General features: G+C 46.3%; 3 protein-coding genes across 3 annotated transcripts; all 3 read right to left on the minus strand.

The window, feature by feature from the left end:
- Positions 1–281: 281 nt before the first annotated feature.
- On the minus strand, positions 282–1,364 carry KRTAP29-1 (keratin associated like protein 29-1). The gene has a single exon (XM_019980458.1). It carries the CDS (start codon positions 1,362–1,364, stop codon positions 282–284), a length of 1,083 nt encoding a protein of 360 aa, XP_019836017.1.
- A 6,495-nt stretch (positions 1,365–7,859) lies between these two features.
- On the minus strand, positions 7,860–9,995 carry KRTAP16-1 (keratin associated protein 16-1). Its single transcript, XM_070774426.1, has 3 exons — positions 9,771–9,995; positions 9,324–9,650; positions 7,860–8,885 (listed from the first exon to the last, which is right to left on the minus strand). The coding sequence occupies exons 1-3, from the start codon at positions 9,993–9,995 to the stop codon at positions 7,860–7,862; spliced, it is 1,578 nt and encodes a 525-aa protein (XP_070630527.1).
- Positions 9,996–17,254: 7,259 nt separating this feature from the next.
- KRTAP17-1 (keratin associated protein 17-1) lies at positions 17,255–17,590 on the minus strand. Its single transcript, XM_019981175.1, has one exon. The coding sequence runs from the start codon at positions 17,588–17,590 to the stop codon at positions 17,255–17,257; it is 336 nt and encodes a 111-aa protein (XP_019836734.1).
- Between the last annotated feature and the right edge of the window lie 2,050 nt (positions 17,591–19,640).

The raw sequence follows: 19,640 nt of genomic DNA on the forward strand, positions 1-19,640 counted from the left end.
GCAGCATCCAAAGCGGGGGAAAAGAACTGGGAGGAAAGGCTTTGCTGAAGTGAAATGAAATGATAACACCAGGAAAGGCAAGCTACAGCATGGGCCATGCTGGCTGAAAGGTTATCCTCTATGAGAAAGGACCTCAGGATAAATTTCCTCACCAATACCTGGAGGAAATGTGGGACTGGACTCAGAAAAGTTAGCAAGCCAGCAGTGTTTGTGCTCAGCCAGAGTCAGGCACCACGGCTATGCATTTGTAGAAAGCAGCAGACTTTAGAGGAGGTGCTCCCTCAATGAAATGTTGCCTTGCAGAAGCTGGACTCATAACTGGGTTGGAAGGAAGTCGGCAAGTAGGTGCCAGCTTTGCAGACACTTGGGGTATTTGGTCGGAAGCAACTGGAGCCACCACTGGCTGATTTGCTGAAACCCGTCACACAGCAAGCTGGCTGGCAGGAAGGGGATTGGCAGCCACTTTGATTGCAGAAAGTGAGTTCACCACCAGTTGGTTGGCCAGAAAGCACGGTGCCACAGCAATCTGGTTCACAAGAGTTGTTTACAGAACAAGGAGGCTGTCTGTTAGCAGCTGGCTGGCAGATGAAGGATGTGCATAGTGCAGATTGGTAGTGAAGTGTCTGGCAAGGGAAGGTCACACAGCATGCAGGACTGCAAGAACGGAACACACAAGTAGATAGCTGGCAGGGAACCGGTATACAGGGAACCGTTTGGCAAGGCTTCAAAATGTAGCAGATCGGTTGGTAACAAAATGATTTGCAGGGCTGATCTTCACCATGAATGGGCTGACATGAACCCCCATGGCAGCAAGTTGGCTGGCACAGATTAGCGGCACAGACAGTTGGTAGGCAAGAAGTTTCAGGACAGGAAGTGACTTCAGGGGAGGCTGGCTGACAGGACCCAGCATCACAGCAGACTGATTGGTCACAAGCTGCCTGGCACGACTCAGATGTGTAGACACATTCCTGGCAGGAGCTTTGTTGGCAGGGGCCGGGTTCACAGCACTTTACCGAACTGCCGGTGGATTCCAAACAGGAGGGCTGGCATGAGCTAACTGGACCAGGAGACTGACCAGTGCCAGTTTCATAGCAGGCTGTGTAGGAGCAAATGGGTTGGCAAACAAAACCCACACAAGAAGTTGCTGGAAGGCAGGTAGGTTGGCAAGAAGCAGGTTCACAGCCACTTGGGGCACTGCCATATGGCTGACAGTTTTCTTGGCATGTAACCAGCTGCCATGTTCTGCTCCGACAGGAACTAGGCAAATGGATACCATGTTGGAAACTGCCACGACTGGAGCATACGGAGGTGGCAGGCACAGCTGGGATGGCAGTGGCGTCTCCAAGGCAACAGCTGTCCCCCATGGTGCCAGTGCTAACCTTCTCAGGAGGCTGCAACCTCAGTATACCTGAGTTTGAAAAACATCTAATACATAAGGGCTTTTATAGTCCTTTGCTAGGGGTGTTGGCACAGCAGAGCATCTTTCCTTGTTATTGTTTCCACCCATTTGCATATAAACATCTGATTAGCAGGCTTCAGGAGCCTGGGAGACATCGTTCCCAGTTTAAGAATTCATCTGTTCAGAGAAAAAACCCATAATTCAAAAAGAAACATGCACCCCAGTGTTCATTGCAGCACTATTTACAATAGCCAGGTCATGGAAGCAGTCTAAATGTCCATCAGTAGAGGAATGGATAGAGAAGATGTACATATATACAGTGGAATACTGCTCAGCCATAAAAGGAATGAAATTGTGCCACTTGCAGAGATGTAGATGGACTTAGAGACTGTCATTATAGAGTGAAGTAAGTCAGAAAGAGAAAAATATTGTATATTAACACATATATGTTGAATCTAGAAAATGATATGTACTTAGTCGTTCAGTCATGTCTGACTCTGTGACTCCATGGACTGTAGCCCGCCAGGCTCCTCTGACCATAGAGACTCTCCAGGCAAGAATACTGGAGTGGGTTGCCGTGCCCTCCTCCAGGGGATCTTCCCAACCCAGGGATCAAACCCAGGTCTCCCGCATTGCAGGCAGCTTCTTTACCACCTGAGCCACGAGGGAAGGCCAGAAAATGGTATAGGTGAATTTATTTGCAAAGCAGAAATAGAGACACAGACGTAGAAAATAAACATATGGATACCAAAGGGAAAGGAGTAGGTGGGATGCATTGAGAGACTGGGATTGATATATATGCAGTACTACATATAAAATGAGCTTCTCTAGTGGCTCAGAGGGTAAAGCGTCTGCCTGCAGTGCAGGTAGACCTGGGTTTGATCCCCGGGTCAGGAAGACCCTCTGGAGAAGGAAACGGCAACCCACTCCAGTACCTTTGTCCAGAAAATCCTGTGGATGGAGAAGCCCGGTAGGCTACATACAGTCCATGGGGTCGCAAAGAGTCGGACATTACTGAGAGATTTCACTTCACTTCACATTTAAATAGATAACTAATGAGAACCTAACTATATAGCACTGGGAACTGTACTCAATGCTCTGTGGTGACCAAATGGGAAGGAAATCCAAGGAAGAGGGGCTACATATATATATACCTGTGGCTGATTTACTTTGCTGTACAGCAGAAACTAACACAACATTGTAAAGCAACTATACTATAATTAAAAAAAAAAAAACTCATCTGTTGAGTTGGGGGGTTTTCACAGCCGAGTTTGGGTTCCTTGCCACTGTGTCTGCTGCTCTGAGCTAAGCTGTCTCTTTTATAGCTTGTTCTCCAGCCTCTCTGAAGCAGAACTCTTCCCGGGTTAACCTCTCATCAAGAGGCCACAGCCCACTCTTCCACCAGCAATGCAGTTCCACACCATTTAGACGATCAGGAAGTGAAGCCCTGACCCAGTTGAGGGATGATAGTAGAGATGGCAAACAGAAAATCAAGGGGTGCCTCCCAAGCGATACTTCAGTGTCTCCACCTCTTTCTAGAATCTTCCTGTTTGGTTTCCTGAAACTCGGCTTTACTGGTACCACTAATAATCAGAACACTAGTGCTGGCTTCCATTTATAGTGTTGACCGAAAAAATAAACGCACAACCTAAAAGTTAAGAGTCATGTTTTATTTGGTGAGCATTCTGAAGACTTCACACCTGGGACACGGCATCTCAGACAACACTGAACAACTGTTCCGAAGAGGCGAGGGAGGAGTCGAGATACATAGCAGCTTTTGCAACAAAAGGCCAGATAGTCAGAACGTGAGATCGTTATTGTTAATTAAAAAAAAAAACAGACATATCAGATTAATGAAATTAGAGCTTTTCTATATATGGGAAGACGCAAAGTCTGGACTTACTGAAATCATTCCTTTGAAATGCACCCCAGCTATCTGGGGCCGGTACCCTGTGTTTTCCTTAGCCTGTGTCTCCTCAGGATGCACTGTTAAGGCTGGCGGCAGCATATCAGGGCAGCTGTAATGTGGTGGTCTGATGGCTGCAACATCCTTTGTTTATTGACATGGCAGGCAATATTTTTTATTCATAATAGCATACTTACTATGTACCAAGCTCTTGGCTGCATTTTTCATTGAATCTTTGCAGTGATCCTACTTAGCAGATACGATTGTCACCATTATGTTAGAGGTAGCAAAACTAACTCAGAGAGTTTAAATCATGTTCCCAAACTTATGCCAGTAATAAGCGGCAGAAACCCCTAGATTCAAACCTAGGTTGGGCTGATCCCCAAACCTTTTATCTTAACCACCTGTTTAGACCTCCCAACTTTGGAGGTGGCGAGGAAGACTCTAAAACAATGACTGAAGGCTGACCAGCTGCGCTGGTTCAAGCACAGGTGGTCTAGGTCCCATGCTGGGGATCCTCTGCCCACTCCAGTGACTGTAACCATCAGCTAGATCAAACGGGTATCAATATGCCCAAAGACAATCTTTTAATCTGTAAATTTAAAACTACAAAATGTTTCATTAAGAAAGATTAAACTCATACTATGGAGTCAACAGCATGTCAATTCTATAAATATGAAACACAATAACTAGAAGTTATATAAGGACATCTCTGCAAAGAGGCTTTTGTGTTAAATCGACCTTATCCAAAAGAGATTCATGAGTGACTTTCCCCTTCTCCTTTGGGCTGGTCCAGGCTCTGCATCACTGACCAACTTCAGCATCCCACACTCATCCAAGTCCTGCCCTGGTTCACACTGAAGATACAAGATGGGATAGAGATCGTGGGTTTGGGGTGCAGATTGGGCTTGTCTTGATTTCTGGCTCTGCTGCAAACTCAGTCTGCTGGACATGTTAGCTCATTACCCATGAGTTCAAAGTACTGAGAGTTAATCAACTGCATGGCTACTGCTCAGGTTATTTTTATTATTATAGTCTGCCTCACAATTTTCAAAGTACCCATTACAAAATGGCTTCTCTTCATTCTTGCTTTAAAACAATGAGAAATTTTTCTGATCACTATGCCTGAAAAATCCTCACCCTTGTCGTAAAAATGTGTTTCTTCAACAATTGCTTTTCATGCTATGGCATCAGTCACTTCTTTTGCCCTCCATCTCATTTCTACTCATTTTAGCATCTTGCAGACTTCAGAGATCACTGCCCTATGTTTTATTTCTGAAAGTCTACATCCCAAAACTCTCATCTGTCAAGGAGAACTACTTTTGGTCTTACCAAACAGGTCAATCAAAATGAGAACATGAACATATTTGAGAAAGCATGAAAATTTCAATCTGAAAAACTGTAATACCCTATACCCATATATACCACGTTTACTGTTTCAAAGTAATCCATTTTTACATCAATTTTTCTCTGATTCTGCTCTTACCTCCCTTCTTGGTAAAGAAACATCTCAATAGGTTCAAAAAAGGGCACAAACTTTCAGCTCTAAAATGAATAAAGTCTGAAGATCTAATGGAAAGCATGGAGACTATAGTTGATAACTCTGCATCATATAATAGAAATTTGCCAAAAGAACTTAAGTGTTCTCACCAAAAAAAAAAAGGTAAATATGTGAGGTGATGAATGTGTTAGCTAGATGGGAGGAATCCTTCCACAATATATATGTATATCAGATCACCACAGTGTACACTTTAAATTATCTCAAAATTTTGTCAGTTCTTTGTGAATAAACTGAAGGGAAAAAAAAAAGCTCTCAATAGAAACAACTTTGGTTTTGCTATGGTTCAAGGCACTAAAGACATCTATAACGAAGGACTGTTGTGGTCACATCAAGAAATATGCTGATGCATTAAAAACACAAGCTTGGACAGAACTGGATTTTAATCATTTATGTTACTTACCAGCTGTGAATATTCTGAATTTTGTGTTTGTCATTTCCTTGTGAATAGATAGATTGAGATAAAATTGTATATATAGATATGTAATATATTTTATAATATATATTTTTGTAAATATATGTATATACATGTGTATATACATATATGTATTTGTCGGTATATTGTTATTGAACTTTAAATATACATATGGCCTCTGCAGGGGCTTCCCAAGTAGCTCAGGTGGTAAAGAATCCACCTGCAATGCAGAAGATCCTGGTTTGATTCCTGGGTTGGGAAGTTCCCCTGGAGAAGGGATAGGCTACCCACCCTAGTATTCTTAGGGTTCACTGGTGGCTCAGACAGTAAAGGGTCTGCCTGTGATGTGGGAGACCTGGGTTTGATCCCTGGGTTGGGAAGATCCCTTGGAAGAGGGAATGGCAACCCACTCCAGTATTCTTTCCTGGAGAAACCCCATGGACAGAGAAGCCTGGTGAGCTACAGTCTATGGGGTCGCAAAGAGTTGGACATGACTGAGTGACTAAGCACAGCACACAGCATGGCCTCTGGAGCTTTTTCTATCAGTCAACATTGCAGTGCTAAGGTTCACTCATTTTGTGGCACGTAGCCTTTGTCCAGCTGTTCTCACTACAGCATGATATTCTATTGTGTGAATGAATATACCACAATTTTCTTATCTGTGTTAACAGGCATTTGGATTGCTTGTCCTTCATATTCTTCACCTGTAAAATAGGGGAAAAGAAATCTTACCTCACAGAATTTCTATGATTTACATGAAACACTGGGTCTATGTTAGGCAGAGAGATTTAAAAATCTGGACAACTCATCTCTTGACTCTGGAAGGAGATAAAGATAGATCCCAATGGCTGAATGAGACAGTAACTTGAATCCCAAAGTGCAGGACAAGTTTCACTTTTGAGTTTCTCCCTCTGTCCTTGTCTAACCCAATGGCTCTCAAACAGGGATGATTTTTGCCCCTCCCCTCTGGAGGTGGGCAGTTTTTGCCAATGTCTGGAGCCATTTTCAGTCACCACACTCAGAGGATGTTACTAGCATCTTGTTGGTGAAGCCAGGGATACCGCTTAATATCTTACGAAACAAAAAACAGTCTCCACAACAAAGAATTATCCAGCCCAAAATGTAAATGGTACCAAAGTTGAGAAGCCCTGAGCTATTTCCTCTTGTAATTAGGATAGCCCAAGCTGCACCTTGAGGACAAGGGATAGACCTTTGACCCATGCACTAAGTACAAGGGGTTTAAAGAGACTACTTTAAATAGACTCTGTCCCTGCAGATTGAAAGAAACATATGGAGTCTACATAAAGAGTGTGTCCTATAGAGACTGAGATAACATATCAAAGCTCTTGTATAAGAAATCTAGGTTCCTTTCTTTATTGTAAGTATGACCTCCCCACTTGTTTTCATCCTATTGTGGACCCCAAAGCCCTTGGTTTCCCCCTCGTTTTCCCTATATCCAAGTCCATGTTTCACCATTCGGGTCTCCACACCGAGGCCAGAGGGACATTCCAAAACCCAGTAGTCTTCATGTCACTGCCCTGCATATGATCCCTCAATACCTTCTCATCAGCCCTGCACCAAACTCAGACGACTCTGTCTAGCACACAAGGCTGATGAGGGCAGGCCACTGTTTACTTATCTGACCTCAGAGTTCACTGCTCTTCTAAGCACACCTCTGCCCACACTTTGCTTAATGAGTAGTGTGCTTACAAGCTCCATCCAGTTGTATATGTTTCCTCTGCCTAGGAAGCTCTTCCTTCCTAGGTTCTAACTGGTTAATTCCTACTTGTGCTAAAAGATTCAGCTTCATTCAGTATTATCTCTCCCAAGAGTAATTCCCTGTTTCTCTCCATGCCCTGCCGAGTTCACAGTACCGTATGCTTGCCTCTACCCCAGGACTTAGCACAGTGGACGAAGTAATTGCCTCTCTGCCTATCTCCCCATCAGAGAACAAGCTTCCTGAGAGTGGACTGAAGTGTCTATCTTTTCATTCCCAGAACTCATCTCAGTCCCTGGCACCTAACAGCTATCTAGCAAAGCTTCTTGGATGGAGGGAGTGGGGGATGGATGGATGGATGGATGGACAGACGGATGAATAGATGAATAAAGCTGCTCTCAAAAATGAAGCAAGTCAGCTGATGAGAATATGACATGAACAAGACATAAATGAGAAGTGTCTGTTACTTCAACTTTAACCATGTTTATTGGACAGTTAAATATCTTTACATCATGGAAAATGTCTCCAAGGAAGAGGAGCCCACACAGCAAGGGAGCACATGCATGAGGACAGAAAAATATTTATTCCAGGAAAGAGACTTGAGATGATACAGCAAAGAAGACTTTCTCAGCTCAATGGCAGTAGCAGAAAGGGACCCAGAATGTCCCCATCTCGTGCCCAGGAATCGCCATTTGGGCCATTAGGAGACTGACATTTCTGATGAGTTCTTTGAAGCATAAGCAAATGGCAAGTGATGGTGCAGAAAGAAAAAGATTTTAAGTTAGAATGAGCTTTGGGGAAAGCAGACAAATTTTCTATCTAGCCGGAGGCATGCGTTGCAGGAACTGGTTGGCCAGGGCTGGTTCAGCAGTTGGTAGGCTTGGTGGCAGCAGGCTGGCTGACTGCAGCCTCGTGGGTGGTGGGGCTGGTGGGCTTGGCCTCAGTGGGCTGGCAGGGACTGGCCTCTGAGACCTCCGTCTTGCAGGGAGTTGAGTCAGCACAATCCGGTTGGCTGGAAGTGGACTTTTTGCAATCCCGTTTGCAGGAGTCAGCATAAGGCAAGCGGGAGCAGACCGAGCGGTAAGGGACAGAAGTGATGCAGGCTGGACGGCGCAGGATGGAGCAATATGGGCGGTAGCAGGCCGGGCGGTAGGAGATGGATGTCAAATATGGCTGCCTATAGGTGATGGGTCCAGAGCAGATTGGGCGGCAAATCGGGCGGTAGGAGATTGAAGTAGTACAGGGTTGTTTGCAAGAGCTGGGTATGTAGAAAGTTCGCGAGCAAGTTGGCTGGCAGACGGCAGATGCAGAAGACCCCGGGCGGCAGGAGAGAGGTCGGCAGGACGGAGGCTCACAGGAGATGGACCGACTGCGCTTGACTACGTAGCAGGTAGGTTGACATGGCCTGGGCACACAGACACTTGGTAAGCAGGGGCTGGGCTCAGAGCAGATGGGTTGGCAGATGCTGGAGACACAGCAAGAGGGCTCTTGGCAAGTGCTGGAGACACAAGGTGGCTCACAAGGGCTTGAAACACAGCAGACCGGACGGACACAGATGGGCTCACAGACCAGAGACACACGTGTGGCTGACTGGCAGATGCTGGGCTCTGAGCAAGATGGTTCACAAGGACTGGAGTCACAGCAGGCAGACTGGCAGCTATTGGCCACAGAGCAGATAGATGGACAGCATCTGACACCAGAGGACACAGGCTGATAGCAACTGGGCTCACAGACCACTGGCTGGCAGCAGCTGGGTTTGCAGAGGATGGGCTGGCAGGAAGTGGGTATGCAGAAGACTCGTTGGCCAGGAGGGACCTCACAGCACACAGGCTGGGCACAGCTGCTCACAGAGCAAGAGGGCTCACAGATGGTGGCTTCACAGCTCACAGGCTGGGTACACCTGCTCACAGGACAGGCAGGCTCACAGATGGTGGCCTCACAGCTCACGGGCTTGGCACAGCTGCTCACGGGACAGGCAGGCTCACAAATGGTGGCCTTGTAGTACACAGGCTGGGCACAGCTGCTCACAGAGCAAGAGGGCTCACAGATGGTGGCTTCACAGCTCACAGGCTGGGCACAGCTGCTCACAGGACAGGCAGGCTCACAGATGGTGGCCTCACAGCTCACGGGCTTGGCACAGCTGCTCACGGGACAGGCAGGTTCACAGATGGTGGCCTTGTAGTACACAGGCTGGGCACAGCTGCTCACAGAGCAAGAGGGCTCACAGATGGTGGCTTCACAGCTCACAGGCTGGGTACACCTGCTCACAGGACAGGCAGGCTCACAGATGGTGGCCTCACAGCTCACGGGCTTGGCACAGCTGCTCACGGGACAGGCAGGTTCACAGATGGTGGCCTTGTAGTACACAGGCTGGGCACAGCTGCTCACAGAGCAAGAGGGCTCACAGATGGTGGCCTCACAGCACACAGGCTGGGCACAGCTGCTCACAGGACAGGCAGGCTCACAGATGGTGGCCTCACAGCTCACGGGGTTGGCACAGCTGCTCACGGGGCAAGAGGGCTCGCAGATGGTGGCCTTGTAGCACACAGGCTGGGCACAGCTGATTACGGGACAGGCAGGCTCACAGATGGTGGCCTCACAGTACACAGGCTGGGCACAGCTGCTTACCGGACAGGCAGGCTCACAGATGGTGGTCTCATAGCACACAGGCTGGGCACAGCCGATTACGGGACAGACAGGCTCACAGATGGTGGCCTCACAGCTCACAGGCTGGGCACAGCTGACTACGGGACAGGCAGGCTCACAGATGGTGGCTTCACAGCTCACAGGCTGGGCACAGCTGCTCGCAGAACAGGAGGGCTGACAGCATTGTGGGTCACAGCTGGATGATCCGCAGCTATCTTGACAAGTCACCAGTTGCCACGTCTGGCTCCGGCAGGAACTGGGCAAGCAAACAGGCCCTCTGTAGCTCACCTCAGTGGAGCAAAGGGAGATGGCTGGCACCGAGGGGCATTTCCTAGAGCAGCAGTTTCCAGACATGGTGGAGTTGCCTCTGCTCCCTTGCCAGTGCTGAGAGGTTGCTGCCTGACTGGGGCAGCTCTCCAGAGCCCTCACTTTTATACCCCCAACCCTGGCACGTGCTGTTTTGAGCCCCCACATCTTTTCCTCGTTGCTGTTTGGGCCAGTTTTCAGAGAAACATCTTATTATGCCACGGTTTGTTGATCTGGAAGCTGTTTACCTACCCATAAAGAAGCTATTTGTTTATTGACTTGCTAACTTTGGAATCCTTGGAGCTACGGGTCATCTTGAAATAAGCATCATCGCCTCCAAGCTGAATGATCTGCATTTCTGAGCATCATGAACAAAGGAAGAAGAAAGGAACTTATAATTTAACCATCTTCTAGTCCTTTGCACAGGCCCTGGGCAGAACACAGAGGGTGTCCACATGAATAAGACCTACTCACCCACTGTCATGGATCTCACTGTCTGATGGGCAAGCATACAAGTAAACTCACTACAATGCAACAATAAACTCACCAATAGACATAAAGGGATTAGCAGAGAAGAGCAGCGGTGAGCTCTGTGGGAGAGGGAATATCTGAGCTGCACTTTTAAATGCTGCACTTCACAACGAAGATCTCATTTAAAATCATCAGAAATCCCATGAGGCAAGGATTCACCTCCATCCTCATCCCCCTGATTATAGGTGAAGGAAAAGAAAGGGAGTTAGAATCAGAAGGTTTGTCACTTGCTAAAGATCACACACAGTTTGCCCACTAATCTAGGGCTACTCTTCTTCCCCTTCACCATCCTGTCTGGACAGACCTTTCTCAGGAGCCTCAGCCCACGACGCTGTCCTCCATCCTGTTTTTTGAGCAGCTCTCTCCTAGAACACTGGCTCGCCCTACCCTTGGAAAGCACTTGACCTAGCCTCTCTGCTTCTCCTCCCTCCTTTCCTTCCACCCGCCCCCACCTCAAGCATTCGGTAGACCTCCAGAATCTTCTTGCCTTTGGTGATTTTAGCAGCTACTAAAACAACTCCTCTAAGATGTAAAGAGGAAAGGCAAGAGGTCTTTTGAGAAGACATTGTGAACAAAAACAAAGAACACAAATGCTTTCTCAAAGCATTTTGTCAGTGCTACCACTTGAGACGGACACCAGGTAAAAAATGAAGCCTAGGCTTCTAAACACCAAGGCCTGACACCCTTGCTGAATGAAGGACCTGCATTGTTCCCACCACATGCTTTCAATATCAGTGTAAGGCAGGCTCTCCTTTGGAAAAGTTGGACTATTATGGCAACTATTCATCATCCCTTCCTTCATTCATTAATTAATGTAGCCATTCAGACTGCAAATTTCTCTTTTATTCATCCATTCAACTCAGTCATCACTGGGTTCTGTATGAGGCATACAAAAAAAAATGACTTTCAATTCCTCCACAAGGAGTCCAAGTTTAGAAGAAAGACAGATACATACATAAGTAATTATGGGACAATACATGTATAAGTGCGACAGTACATGGGTGCACTAAGAGTTACAGGGGGCACCCAGGAGAAATACAAACATGCTTTTGGGGAGAAGTTAGGGAAGATTTCTCAAGTAATAGGATGACCAAATTGAATCCTCAAGGAATAAGGCTAAAAAAGGGATGGGAAAGGTAGAGAAAGAATCTGCTCTGGAAAACAAAGGCAAGAGCATGATACATTTGGGAGCAACAAATGGTTCTATAGCCAGGATGAAAAGTACACGGGGACAGAATAGGACAGCGACCAGACTAGAGTGGTTACTAGGCATTCATGAGAGACCTTGTGGACCATAATCAGAACTTGGGTTTTATACTGACACTTGGGAATTTGAAGCAACAGAGTAACTTGACCAGGTTTGACCTTCAGAAGGTCTCTCTGCCCCTGGAGAAAGGATTGGTGAAGGAAGGCAAGTCTGAAGGTAAGGAGATCATTATGGATGGGTCTGGAGTGTTTTAGTCGCTAAGTCGTGTCCAACTCTTGCAACCCCATGGACTGTAGCCCATCAGGCTCCTCTGTCCATGGGATTTTCCAGGCAAGAATGGAAGTGGGTTTCCATTTCCTTCTCTAGGGCATCATCCCAACCCAGAGATCAAACCCAGGTCTCCTGCACTGAAGGCAGATTCTTTACCAACCAAGCTACTAGGGAATTCCGTGGATCTGGGGCAATTACCCTAAAGTTTCATGTTATCAACCTGAACTGAACAGTGCCTTGGGACTACAGTAATAAGAGGAAGAATCTACAGAACTTAGTGGTTGAAAATGGAAGAGTAGAAATATGAACTGCCATCCTTTGAGATGTGGCTCTCAGGCAGTAAGGAAAGAAGACTTTGGGACAGCTTTGCAGAAGGTAAGGCAGAAGAGACATTCCCAAGATCCTGGTCCCCACCTTTCTAGTTCTCTCCATGCACATTCTCCTCAGCTAAGTCAGCAATGAAAATCCAAATGGAAATGGCCCTGCTCCCAACAAATCCTTTATAGACTCTCTTAGCAGAGAAACATATAGCATCATCTGTTTGGCCAGAATATCATCTCTCTAAGGAATTTTTGCCTTGGAAAGGAACAGAGATCATTCTGTCATTTTTGAGATTGCATCCAGGTACTACATTTCAGACTCTTTTGTTGACCATGATGGCTATTCCATTTCTTCTGAGGGATTCCTGCCCACAGTAGTAGATATAATAGTCATCTGAGTTAAATTCACCCATTCCACTCTATTTTCAGAGAAGGCAATGGCACCCCACTCCAGAATTTTGCCTAGAAAATCCCATGGATGGAGGAGCCTGGTAGGCTGCAGTCCATGGGGTATAACCAGTCACATCCACAACTGGGTATTGTTTTTGCTTTGGCTCCATCCCTTCATTCTTCCTGGAGTTATTTCTCCACAGATCTCCAGTAGCATATTGGGCACCTACCGACTTGGGGAGTTCCTCTTTCAGTATCCTACCGCTTTGCCTTTTCATATTGTCCATGGGGTTCTCATGGAGAAGGCAATGGCACCCCACTCCAGTACTCTTGCCTGGAAAATACCATGGATGGAGGAGCCTGGTAGGCTGCAGTCCATGGGATCGAGTAGAGTCGGACACGACTGAGCGACTTCACTTTCACTTTTCACTTTCATGCATTGGAGAAGGAAATGGCAACCCACTCCAGTGTTCTTGCCTGGAGAATCCCAGGGACAGGGAAGCCTGGTGGGCTGCCATCTATGGGGTCACACAGAGTCGGACACAATTGAAGTGACTTAGCAGCAGCAGCAGCAGCAGCATGGGGTTCTCAAGGCAAGAATACTGAAGTGGTTTGCCATTCCCTTCTCCAGTGGACCACATTCTGTCAGACCTCTCCACCATGACCCACCCGTCTTGGGTGGCCCCACATGGCATGGCTTAGTTTCATCGAGTTAGACAAGGCTGTGGTCTATGTGATTAGATTGACTAGTGTTCTGTGATTATGGTTTCAGTGTGTCTGCCCTCTGATGCCCTCTCGCAACACCTACTGTCTTACTTGGGTTTCTCTTACCTTGGATGTGGGGTATCTCTTCACGGCTGCTCCAGCAAAGTGCAGCCACTGCTCCTTACCTTGGATGAGGGGTATCTCCTCACTGCCGCCCCTCCTGACCTTGAACATGGAGTAGCTCCTCTCGGCCCGGCGCCTCATGTGAAGAGTTGACTCATTGGAAAAGACTCTGATGCTGGGAGGGATTGGGGGCAGGAGAAGAAGGGGATGATAAAGGATGAGATGGCTGGATGGCATCACTGACTTGATGGACGTGAGTTTGAGTGAACTCCGGGAGTTGGTGATGGACAGGGAGGCCTGGCGTGCTGCGATTCATGGGGTCGCAAAGAGTCGAACACGACTGGGTGACTGAACTGAACTGAACTGAAGGAATTTTTCCCTGCTAAATGATATAAACCACTCTTTTAACTATCTAGCACATTTCTACTTTGTCATTTTTAATAGCTCTTTTCCCCTTTGATGTTTTCCAAGCACGAAAATGTCAATGATTTTGTTTATTTGCTAATATATATCCAGCACCTGGGCTTCCCAGGTGGCTCAGTGGGTAAAGAATCCACTTGCAAAGAAAGAGATGCAGGCAGACACAGGTTCGATACCTGGGTCGGGAAGATCCCCTGAAGGAGGGCATGGAAACCCATTCCAGTATTCTTGCCTGGATAATCCCATAGACAGAGGAGGCTGGTGGGCTACAGTCATAGGGTTGCAAACAGTCGGACATGACTGAAGCAACCGAGCACACATGCATCCAGCACCCAGAGCAGTGTTTGATACATAGGAGGGTCACAATTAATATTTATTGAATGAATGAATGAAGACCTCTGTGAACAGCTATAAAGGGCAATTATCAGTAACTCAAAGAAATTACTACCCTCTACTCACCCATCTGGGAGACCATGGCCATGAACAAGGGAACAATCAGCCACTCAACACTCAGCGCAGACTCAGTGAACTCTTGGCAACTTGGTCCCATTAACCCACTCCTCTGGCTGTGACTCTGTTTTGGAGGTTAAAGAGCCAGTTTTTAGGTTGCTGATTCCAGCCAGATCCAAAATGACCTGAATAATAAAGCCTGAAACTCAACTAGAGAAGAGCCAAATCTCAAATTCTCTCCAAATGCAAGATGCTACTAATCCAGCTGGGTTTTTGAGTGAAACTTTAAAGGAAAGAAACATAATGAGTTTCCACCATACACTTGCTACAATGGCTAAAAACAATTTTTTTAATGACAATATCAAATTTTAGCAAAGACATAAAGCAACTGGATCTTCTAGACATTGTTGGTGGGAATACAAAATGGTATAGCCACTTTGCAAAAATAGTTTGGCAGTTTCTTATAATGTTAAACATTTTCTTAGTGTTTATTCAGCAGTCCAACTCCCTGGTATTTATGCAAAATAAATGAAAATGTATGTTCACATCAAAATGTGTACATGAATGTTCCCTGAAGTTTTATTCATAATAGCAAAAAAAAAAAAAAAAACAGGTAACAACTCAAATGCCCATCAGTAGATGAATATTTTTAATTTAGTTTGAGCTTCCCTGGTGGCTCAGTGGTAAAAAAAAAAAAAAAAAAATCCGCCTGCAATGCAGGAGCCATGGGTTCAATCCCTGGGTCAGGAAGATCTCCTGGAAAAGGAAATGGCAACCCACTCCAATATTCTTTCCTGGGAAATCCCATGGACAGAGGAGCCTGGTGGGCTACAGTCCATGAGGTCACAAAGATTTGGATATAACTGAGCAACAAGTAGACACACATAGAAATACAAAGCTTATTGTGCTATAAAGCAGACTGATGGTTGCCTAAGGCTGAGGTGGGTAGTGAGGAGTATTCCCTGCAAAGGGGCACTATGAAATTTGAGGGTTGATGGAAAGTTCTGTATCTTGAATCCTGTGGTGGTTATTTAAGTATACATGATTGTCAAATCTCACTGAACAGTACATTGAAAAAGGGAGTCCTTTATTATATTAATATGTATATTATACATCAATAAAGTTGGCTTATAAATATGAAAGAAAAAATTTTTAAGTAAAAACAGCATAATCCAAGTTTTATTTTTAAACATGCTTAGAAGGAGTCTGGAAAGATACATGCTGCTGCTGCTGCTAAGTCACTTCAGTTGTGTCTGACTCTGTGTGACCCCATAGATGGCAGCCCACCAGGCTCCCCTGTCCCTGGGATTCTCCAGGCAAGAACACTGGAGTGGGTTGCCATTTCCTTCTCCAATGCATGAAAGTGAAAAGTGAAAGTGAAGTCGCTCAGTCGTGTCTGACTCTTCACGACCCCATGGACTGCAGCCTACCAGGTTTCTCCATCCATGGGATTTTCCAGGCAAGAGTACTGGAGTGGAATGCCATCGCCTTCTCCGGGAAAGATACATATCAGTAATAAACTCTAAATGGTGATAATTCAGGTAGCTATTATCCTTTCTTCATATTTTTCTGCATTTTTTCATATTTTTAAGGATCATCGCTTTGCATATATTCAGAAAATTGTTTGTTGAATGAAACTGCCTTGTGGGATTGAAAATAAATGTTCTCCCAGGGCAAGAGCTGAATTAGTTTTATTCCGCATGCAGTTTAAGATCATGTTCAGCAGAAAAGAGTTGAATTAACTATCCTCTGAATTTTAATCTTCCAAATGGACTCTCACACACCTGAGTCTGGCTCTACCTAGCAGATGTACGCTCACCCTTCTATCCCTGGGACTGGAGCAGAAGAATTACAGCACTATCCTGGGCGTGAAAAACTAACCCAGAAAAGGGAGACTTCGCCAAATCATGAGGCTGGAGGAAGAAACTGGACTTCCCAGAACATCCTTAGAAACTGTGCTCATAAGATTTTGCCACAGGAATCCCTTCCACTCAGAACCAAGCTTGTTTTACCAAGCCTCCTCTCCCGACTTTGCAAGAAAGTTCTAACCAATCCAGAAGCCTACCTGCAGAGCTATATTGCAGAAGGAAGACGTGCCCTCCCTCAAGATTAAACTTGACCAGTATCAGCAGTTATCTGCGAGCTTTTAAAATGCAGGTCCCAGGGCCCCCACTCTAGAGCTAAAGGATCAAATGTCTGGCCCAAATTTTTAAATCCTTCCCAGGTGAATCTCACGCAGTACCAAGAAGCTTTAATATATATCTGGGGTTTTGTTAAAAACAGATTGCCAGACGACACCCCTGTGGATTCTAATCCTGCTTGTCTCAAAGAGCTCCAGAATCTCCATTTTTAACTAGCCCCCAGGTGATTCTGATGCAGGTGGTCTAGAAGCCACATTTCAAAACACTGATTGTGGATGCCAGAGTAAATTTTCCTGGCCCAGTGCCCAAGAGGGAGCCAAGGAAGAGGCGGGAGAACTACTTTGGTTATGCCAGCGCTCTTGAATTTATTAAGTTAACTGAAGAGAAGTTTTCGCACCTCACAGCAGCAGAAAAGCCAGCCGAGGAGGAGGGGTCAGTCCCAAAGCCACCTTGAATAAGATGCTCTTTCAACTTCATGAAAAAAAAAGTCATAGATAGGGCTTCACCCTCTGAGCTTCGGGTACCACTGTAGGTGGGACCCGGGTTTCACTTCTCATCAGCATGTGGCTCTTGTTCTCAGTGCCTTGAAAAGCCAGGGCAGGCTTTGGAGAACAAGCCTTCAGCTACAGGTTAACAGGAGAGGCAGGACACCGTTTTGGTGGGTGGGAAGGTCCTGGACACAAGGGGGTCTCCACCTGGAGCAGGTGGAGGTTCTCCACTGCGCTGCCTCAGTGGCGGGAGGAAAGGTCTTCATTTGGTCTCGCAGACAGGCGTGGGCTGGCAGCACACGGGGCCGCAGCACCCAGAGGAGCCGCAGCAACCGGATCCACAGCAGCTCCCGCAGCAGCTCCCGCAACTTCCGCAGCCCCCGCAGCCCCCGCAGCCCCCGCCGCCCCCGCAGCCAGATCCGCAGCAGGAGGACCCGCAGCAGCTGCCCCCGCAGCCTCCGCAACCCGAGCCACAGCCACAGCAGGAACCGCAGCAGGAACCGCAGCAGCCGCAGCAGGAGGGCTGGCAGCAACACACTTCACAGCAGTCTTGCTCTTCACCACAGCAGCCGAAGCAGTCCCCTGGGCAGCACCCCATGGTCCCCGCCGGTCAGGTCGCAGGTCAGGAACGCGACCAGAGTTCCCCAAGTATGATGGTCACCACCCCGAGAGCAGCTTTTATATCCCCTCCTGGAGGGTGTTGGCAGGAGGGACAGGATGTTGTCTTTGTTATTATTTATGCCAGTTCTCATAAGAACGTCTCATTAGCTGCCTGTTTATTTTCCAGCCCCGAGTGCCTCAACTCATAAAATAGCCCCACTCGTCCCAACTGCTGTTTGTCCAAAGGGTAAAAATACATCTTGGAAAAGACCTGTGATCATGCCAAAGCAGGGGCCAGCTGTCATTAGCCCAGGTTGGAGAGAGGAGGGGAAGCCGGCTCCAGACTCTCGTTCTGGAACGCGTGTTACCCTTCCACATTGGCTCTAGAGGCAAGTTGGCAGTGAACCTTCTTGTCATGGATGCCGGTCCTGGAAAACCAGAACTAAAAGTTCTATGTCCTCTGCCTTCTGCTGTAGGCAGAGGCTGATAGGGTGGTCTGTCATGTGGCTCCTCGCAGGTACAAAGGGCATCCTCATCCTGGTCCCTGTGACCAAGGCAAATATTTGTGTCTGCGTGTGGTATGTGGCATGTGCCACAGATTTGTTTGGGCTTGGTGAGTGAGCATCAATCACCAGTCATGACTTCCCTATCAAACGGAGAGACACTCATGATAAAACTGTAAGAGGTTGGGAGCCACATTCTCTCTGAACTGAACATTCACACTTCTCTCTAAATGGGCTGGAAGAGCAGTGATCAGAGCCTGCAGCCCTCCTGCTCCAGCCCTTTCCTTGATAGAAGCAGGTGGTGGTGGTGAAGATGGAGGAGGAGGAAGAGGTGGGGAGAAAGAGGAAGGGAGGAAGGAAGGAAAGGAAGGAGGGAGGGAGGCAGGGAAAGAGGAAGGAGGGGAAAAGGAAGCAGCTCATTGAATATCCAAAACATTCCATTAAAATTCAAGTGTTGCACACTTAAGAGCACCAACTTTATCAACCATCTGGCAGAATGAGGGATTAGCACACAAAACATCAAGAGTATCATCCCAGGCAATAAAATTCCTTTAGAAAGCAACTAGAATCCACAGAGGATTCTGGTCCATGTGTTAAATTCTGAGATGAGTCGAAATTCCTGTCTTGGGCTTTGGTTCCTTGTCATCCTCTGGGAATGATAAAGACAGTCTGGTGCCTGAAGATTCTGTGTGGCAACTGGTTCACGGTGGGCATCCTCAGAAAGGCACGTGGTCCTCTCTTATTCTCAGCCACAATCCTCCCTCTGATGGCACAGCTGAAATATTTGAGTTCTCCCTGTTCTGCATGAATTCTGCACCCACCACCCCTTTCAGGAGGCCCAAGATCTTCTCTGTCTGAAGACCACCCAATTTACTCCACCTCCAAAAGTCTATCTTGAATTGCATAGGCTAAGCATTGACTTGAGTCATTCTCTCTGCCTTCGCACAGTAAGAACCCTGCTCCACTAATGCCCAAGTGAAGAGGAACGAGCAGTGTTGAAAGAAATTGCAGAAGAAAGATAAGACCAGTGAATACCTCAAGGTTTCCTCCTAACACATATTTTTTTAAAATTGAACTCATACTGTGTAAATTGATTTTTATACTAAATATTGTGCTTAACCTGTGAAAATGCTCATGAATATGTAAATTATTAAGTATTATGAAAATTTGAAAATTTACATCTTCAGGTTGATGTAAACCTTCCCTATTGTTGAATATCTAAACTATTTACAACTTTCCAATGTTAAAAGCAGAACACTGAGGTGAATTTCTTTAAATGTGAGTCTTTATGCATTTTCCTATTATCTTTCTATAGTAAATTACTAGAAATAAAATTACTAAATCTTCAGCATGTTAATAATATGAAGGCTATTAATATATATTAAAAATTATTTATTTTCTGAAAAATTATCTCCATTTGCACCCATTTCACAGTGCATTCACCAATGCCAGCTATTTTTTTAGTCTCTGACAATTTGATAGACCAATCATGACATCTCATTGCTATATTTTTGTACTTATTGTCACTGAGTTTATTTAATAGAT

Source organism: Bos indicus, chromosome 19 (genome assembly GCF_029378745.1).
Source record: "Bos indicus isolate NIAB-ARS_2022 breed Sahiwal x Tharparkar chromosome 19, NIAB-ARS_B.indTharparkar_mat_pri_1.0, whole genome shotgun sequence".
In the NCBI taxonomy this organism is placed as follows: Eukaryota; Metazoa; Chordata; class Mammalia; order Artiodactyla; family Bovidae; genus Bos; species Bos indicus.